Source organism: Elephantulus edwardii, unplaced genomic scaffold, assembly GCF_000299155.1.
Source record: "Elephantulus edwardii isolate Elephantulus edwardi_28Jun2011 unplaced genomic scaffold, EleEdw1.0 scaffold00060, whole genome shotgun sequence".
Lineage (NCBI taxonomy): Eukaryota > Metazoa > Chordata > Mammalia > Macroscelidea > Macroscelididae > Elephantulus > Elephantulus edwardii.
The window spans coordinates 12,912,986-12,920,547 of record NW_006399810.1 but is presented as its reverse complement, the minus strand read 5'-3'; the positions used below and the strand labels follow the sequence as shown (position 1 = coordinate 12,920,547).

The following is a 7,562-nucleotide window of genomic DNA, read 5'->3' as shown; positions in this document are numbered from 1 at the left end:
CTTCCTCTCTTTTGCTGACTTGTTGCTTTTCTCCCCTTGATGTCTTCCAAGGACTGACCTCTACTTTCAGCATGCCCAAAGTGTGTCAAAGTTTCACCATCCTTGCCTCTAAGAATCACCCTTTGTTGAACTTAATTGAAGACAGATTTGGTTGGCAGGTCATGAGATACTCAGTACTTTCCTCCAACACCACAATACAAAGGCATCAATTCTTCCTTATACTGGGCTAAACAAAATATTACTTAATTTTGCCTATTTCTTTTAACAGTTTAATATAATTATTAGGACATTTAAAATTGCATATTTGATTGACATAGTATTTATATTGGACAGCTCTAGAGACTGAAGTCACCTCTTTCAGTTATATTGCTTTTGAGAATTTTAAGAGATAACAAATTTTGAATGTAGCTAATGCTTAATGGCTATATGTTGTTGTTCTCTACTGTTGAGTCCGAACTGACCCATGACTGACCCTCAGGAGGGTTTTCTGAGGCAGTTAATTGATGGAAGGAGATTGCTTATCTTCTTTCTGTGGAGCGGCTGGTGGAGTTGAACCATGTGCCTTCAGGATTGTAGTGCACCTTATTGCCCTTAGGCCATGAGAGCTCCCTATTGATTATATATAACTTTCATATTATGAAATCATGAAAATAAAATAATTTACAAAAGTCACAGCAAAACTTTCACTTACTTCTGTAGGGGAAAATGTTAAACAAAAGTTTATCGGATATATTCCTTACATTTTCTTCAAATGTTTCTTTCCAAGTTTTTTCTTCCAAATAATTAAAAAGGGGTCTTCCTCAATCCCCTTCTTCACTCTGACATTTTAATTTTCTTCTTTACAAGAGCAGGGTAACAAACACCCACTTCTCCCCACCTCCACCAAAGACAACTACAGCTTTGTTGTTGTTGTTATATGCAGTTGAGTCACTTGTGACTCATAGCGACCCTGTGTACAACAGCCCTAAAGCCTGCTCTATTCTGTGCCAGTCTCACTGCCTCTGCCACACCCATCCCGATTACCCCAGTCACTGAATCAATCCTCTTCAGAGAGGGTCTTCCCCTCCTGCGCTGTCCCTCCACCCTCCCAAGCATGATGTCCCTCTCCAAGGACCTCTCCTTCCTTACAACATGTCCAAAGTATGTCAGATGAAGCCTCAGAATCCTTGCCTCCTAGGAACAGCCTGGTTTAACCCTCTCCAGCATGAATCTTTGTTTTCTTGGCAGTCCAGGGTACATTCAATACTCTTCTCCAGCACCACAGCTCAAAGGCATCAATTCTCATTCTGTCCTCCTTAGTCATTGTCCAACTGTCTGATGCATAGCAAGTGATTGCAAAGACCACATAGCCTGTATCAGACGCACCTTAGTCTCCAGAGTGACACCATTGCTCTTCAGTACCCTGGTCCTAACAACAGACTTTCCCATCGCAATATTCCAGTAAACTCCAGAAGCTCCAAAACTCTCTGAGCTTCAGTAGCACAAGTTCAGAGACAGCATGCTAAAACATGACCGCTCCTCCCCAGGATGTGTGTCCCAGGGCAGAGAGGAGACAAATACCCATTTTTGTTTAGATTCTTTGTCTTTTTATTGTTGAGATTTTGGAGTTCTCCTTATTCAAGGCGGACATTCTTTACTAAGATAAATTAGAAGTCATTCTTTATTAAATTAAGCTAAACTCTTCTTTGAGATTAAGAATATTTAAAGGGACATTTTTGTTTTAAGGTTTATATATTATCATCAGTGCAGTAGCTTCAGGGGTTCATTCAGCCTTTGTGACTCTATAAAGTCTTGATTACATGGGAGTTTGAGTTCTGCTCTGCATTTTCTCCTTTTGGCTCAAGATTCTTCCGAAGAGTTTTTCATAAAAACATTTGCTAATGGAACCAGGTGGCCTCCAGTTCTTCTGGTCTCATGCATGGGACAGTTAATTGTTCATGAAAACGGTTAGCCACACATTCTGTGTTCCTCACTCTCTACTTGTTTTTATGTTCCATCAAGTCACAGCCGACCCATGGTTGATCCTGAGGTAGTAAATTGCATGGGAGAAGGTTGCCCATCTTTCTTCCTCAGCTACCTAAGGCAGGTAGAGACCAATTGTACCTTGAAGGCCATCTTTTAAGGCACTAGGTGCTATCCAGTACTTTAGGAGATAAAACAAAAGCACTAATCAAAATATTAGACTAGGATGGTTCATGCAATTATAACTTGTAAATCTCCAAAGACAGATACCCAAGTCATGAAGCACTTGACTGCACATTAGCAATAACTAGGAACTGCTCTTCTGTCTCTGTTTTGTTATTATAAATAAATACATGTCACTTGCCAGTTCAGTCTACTACAGTTGTCCATTTAGTCATATTAATCACACCAATTAGCAGTGCAAGTCTTTGAAATTTATTTTTTATAGGCATACCAGTGATAAGCTGAAGAATGCCAGTCATTAATCCTGTAGACTCTACAATAGTTTGATAATTATCTCTTACAACGCAACTTTTTAAAAAAATGTTTTTTATCTTATATTGATTTGCATGTAAAATTAGCATACATTGTGTCTCACACATGCTTTCATGCACATTGTGTTTCATACAATCATTTATATACATTGTGTTTTATAAATTTAATCATCATTGATCTATGCCTGCTATTATTTGGTCTTTTCAGGTCCCCTCTTGATCTTTCTTGATTCTTTCACTCCTTCCCCTCATCTGTCCACCAAACTCTTGTTATCCTAGAGTTTTCCCCCTCCTCAACCTCGACGCCCTACTGTCCTCGTTTTTCCCTTTTGGACTTTCAAACACATCTTACTAGTTATCCTATTTTTACAATAATGGTCTTATGCAGTATTTGTCATATGAGACTGAGTTCACTCATAATTCTGTCTATACGCTTCTGTTAATAGATGTATATGCAATTTTTATTAAATTGTTGCTCCTTAGCACACAATGGAATAGAACTCAATTTTTTGACACAAATACTTCACAATTAATGCCGTGTTTTTGATATTTCATCATACCGTAACACCATAAGAAAAACGTGTTTCCCAAAGATAATTGGATTAGTTTAATTGTGAGTTTTCCCTATATCTGGCATTATTTCTTAAAGCCATGGGTGTGTAAATATGTGGTGATAGGTGTGAGAGGTTGGGCAGAGTGGGTTTGAGATGTCCTGTGGTAACTGTTTGGCCAAATGATCTGTTGGAATTCTTGGCTGTTCTTCAAAGCTTAGCTTTTCTTCAAGTCATTTCTGTCAGGAGAAACTTTTTGTAGAGTTAACTTGAGGAGCTTATCAGACCATGTCTTGCAATAGGGCACTCTTAGAAAATGGATTTCAGTCAATTTCGAATCCTTGTTTGTATTTAAAAAAAAGTTTAGTTCACTGTACAAAACCTTCTGCAGCAGATTTGATGTCTTTCAGGTTTTCTTGGTCAGGGAAAGGAGTTTATGTGTCATGCTGCTACACTAACATTTCTGAACTTTGAGTTTAAACTGGAGTAGAGTGAGAAGTGGAAGCTTGCCTTGCCATTTGCCACAAATTTGTTATTTCATCAAAGATGAGGCTAAGGATTCTCAAGGGTATCCATGTGAAAGGAATTCCAGAGGATATAAATATTCAAAATTGGCTCTTTTTAAAAAAATATTTTTCATTCATTCATTGGTGCACGTTTTGTATCATTGAGGATGGTTGGTTAATGAACTTAATTGCAATGTCTCATTAAATCCCTTCACTCAACCTGCTTATTCGTATTTGCTCCCCCTCACTCCCTTCTTACCTCTGAAACCCTTCTAAGATTGATTCTATCTATAAATCTCTTTACTGTTTTCTTTAGTCAATCAGTCATGCCTATTTTGTTCCATATCATTAATTATAATAGATACAATTTCTGATCATCCATTCATTCCACATTGTCCTTCCCTTCACCTATCCCAATAAGGTGATTGTCCATGAATTTTCTACTTTGCCTCATCCTGTAACCATACAGTATAAAATTTAAAACTTGGATCCAGATTTTCTTTCCTCATTAAATCAGTCATCAAAATAACATTTTATTTTTGTATTTAGAATGTTGTACTGTCATGCTGTGTCCTTGGACACAGGCATGCGTGTGCACACACACACACATATTGCATAATTTGTATTATATTTATTTCAGGCAATTGAGAATGATTGCATTCAAGACTTCATGTATCATGGAATTAATCTCCAAAGAAAGTCTCCAGTCCACTCAAAAGTACGGGAGGTAAGTGAGGCATACTAATAATATTAATTTTATAAAATTATTTTCCAAATGATGTATTTTTTATTTTGGATAATTATTTTGATTACATTTAAGAATAGCTTAAACTTTCACAAAGATATTACTTAAGAATTCTGAGTACTTGATCAGCCAGTATTATTTCTGCCATTGAGATATTTCCCCCCTTTTCATATTTTTATTGATTTGCATGCAGTTATTCATATGTATTATGTTTCATGCATATACATTTTGTTTTATACATTTTTTCATTTATATTGTGTGTCATTCATATACGTTGTGCTTATACTTTGTCCTTTAATAATTTATTATATATACATTATATTGTTTGTTATTAATTACTGTTTCTCTTTGGCTATTATTACCCCATCTTTTCAATTACACATTGAATCTTTCCTGTTTTGTCCTCCCCTGAGTTGCCCACTAACCTTTACTATGCTAGTGATTTCTCTCTTTCTCCTTTTCCATTCCTCTCTTTTGAACAGTTAAATACATCTTTCTCAGTTAATCTTCTATTTTTCTCAAAAGTACAAATTACTGCTACTGAGATTTTAATGACAAAGAAAATGTATTAAGATTTTGACAAATATTATTTGAAAAAAATGTCTTTACATTGTATTTTTGTTGGTATTTATTCAATCATTATTATACAGTGTGTTTTATATTAGGTACAATTGATCAATGGCATATGTTTCATCAAGTCCTCAGTGTAAACCTTTCTCTTCACCCAATACATCCATCTGCTAATCTCTGCTCCACCTTTCCCTTCCCTACCAACCCTCAGTGATTGTTTTTAACTCTAAAACTTCCCTTAGCTCTTTTTACAAAAATCATAGAAATTTATGGAATTACCATTTTAACTGCCAATACCACATTGTTGTTGTTATGTGCCATCGAGTCACTTGCGACTCATAGCGACCCTCTGTACAAGAGCTCTAAATGCTGTTCTATCCTGTGCCAACCCAGCCATCTCAAACACACTCATTCCCACCACTCCACTCACAGAATCGATCCATCTCATTGAGGGTCTTCCTCTCCTGCGCCGTCCCTCCACCCTGCCAAACATAATGACCTTCTCCAAGGATCAGTCCTTCCTTGCAACATGCCCAAAGTATGTCAGATGAAGCTTCAGAATCCTTGACTCCAAGGAGCATTCTGGCTTCACCTTCTCCAGAACAAACCTGTTCTCCCAGCAGTCCATGGTGTATTCAACACTCTTCTCCAGCACCACAGTTCAAAGGCATCAATTTTCTTTCTCTCATCCCTATTCACTGACCAACTCTCTGATGCATAGCATGTAATTGTGAAGACTATAGCCCAGGTCAGGCACACATTAGTCTCCAGTCTGACATTGTTGCTCTTTAGTACTCTTGAGAGGTCCCTCACAGGTGACTTTCCCAATGCAATTCATCTCTTGATTTCTACGAGTGTTGACTGTGGAACCAAGCAAACTAAAACTGTTAACTATCTCAATTTCTTCACCATCCATACTGATGCTGCCAATTGGCCCAGTGGTGAGAATCTTTGTCTTCTTGATGTTGAGCTTCAATCCATATAGGAGGCTGCAGTCCTTGACCTTCTGCTGCAAGGGCTTCAGGTCCTCCTCAGTTTCAGGAAGCAGGGTTGTGTCATCTGCATAACGCAGGTTGTTGATGACTCTTCCACCAATCCTGATGCCACATTCCTCCTCGTACAGCCCAGCATCTCGGACGATCTGTTCTGCATACAGATTAAAAAGATACGGAGACAGAATACATCCCTGACAGACCCCCTTCTTGATTTTGAACCATGTATTATCTCCCTGCTCTGTTCTAACGACTGCCTCTTGGTCCAAGTATAGGTTTCGCATTAGCACAATCAAGTGTTCTGGGATTCCCACATGGTATTTTTTGAATCATTGCTCCTGAGTACTGTGTAGTATTCCATCATGTGAATGTACCAAGATTTTTCAATTCATTTGTTTATTGATGGACATTTGAGCTGTTTACATGTTTTTGTTATTGTGATAAATAGTGCTAAGAACATTGGTGTACAAATCTCCATTTGTGTTTCAGTTCTCTTTTCCTCAAGGTTTATTATGATCAGTGGAATTTCTTTGATCAGCTTTTTGAAGAAACTATCTTCCAAAATGTATCTACCATTTTGCAGTCCTTCCAACAGTGTTTTAGAGTCCTTCCACATGTTTTCCAACATTTATTGCTTACTGTCCTGTTAAACTTTGCCATTGTTACTGAGGTGATAATGGTGTTTCATTGTGATTTTGATTTGCATCTCTTATTGCCAGGTATTTTGAGCATTTCTTCATGTGTCTGTTGGCCATCTGAATGTTGTCTTCTATGAAAAATCTTTCCATATCTTTTGCCCATTTTGTAATTGGGTTATCAGTTTTTTAGTTTCAATTCATTCGTTTGTTGATGGACATTTGGGCTGTTTACATGTTTTTGCTATTGTGACTAATAGTGCCAGGAACATTGATGTACAGATCTCCCATTTGTATCTCAGTTCTGTTTTCCTTGAGGTTTATCTTGTGGAGGCCCTTTAGTATCTTGTAAAATTCTATTATGAGACTCCTGTCTGAGATAATATTGCCAAGTGTTTTTCCCAGTCAGTAGGTTTTCTTTTTACTCTGTTGGAAAAAGTTTTTGATTCACACAGGGATTTAATCTTTAGAATGTCCCATTCTTTGATGTTATCCTTTCCTGGTTGTGCATTTCTGGCTATATTTGCCAGCCTATTTATAACATAAGTTAGGACTTCAAAGTTTAGTCCCATTTTGTCTTTTATGATCTTTGTGTTTTGGGGCTTTACTCCTATGTCTAATCCACATTCAGTTGATTTTTGTGTAAGGTGTAAGATGTGGATCCTGTTTCAGCTTTCTGCAGGCCATTGTTGTTGTTACTATTTTCCACTGAGTTGCCTATGACTCATAGCAACCCTGTGTACAACAACCCTGAACCCTGCTCTATCTTGAGCCAGTTTCATTGCCTCTATGACTCACCTGTCCCCATGACCCCAGTCATTGAGTCAGTACATTTTATCCAGGGTCTACCTCTCTTTTTCTGGCTCTCTACCCTTCCAAGCATAATATCCCTCACCAAGAACTGATCCTTCCTGGCAACATGCCCAAAGGATGTCAGATAAAACGTTAAAACCCCTGTCTCCAAGGAGCAGCTTTTTTTCACCCTGTGCTGGATGGATCTACTTGTTCTCTTAGCATCCATGGTATAGTCAGTACTCTTTGTGAGTACCACAACTCAAAGTAATCAATTCTTCTTCTCTTATCCTTAGTCATTGCCCAGTTTTCTGA

At 37.8% G+C, this 7,562-nt stretch overlaps 1 protein-coding gene across 1 annotated transcript in view; it reads left to right on the top strand.

The window, feature by feature from the left end:
* Positions 1–7,562, top strand: part of NCAPG2 (non-SMC condensin II complex, subunit G2) — a 103,266-nt gene that overhangs the window by 9,753 nt on the left and 85,951 nt on the right. Inside the window, exon 7 of the mRNA XM_006887661.1 lies at positions 4,154–4,240. Within this exon, the coding sequence (XP_006887723.1) occupies positions 4,154–4,240 (87 nt within the window). The remainder of the gene's footprint in view (positions 1–4,153; positions 4,241–7,562) is intronic.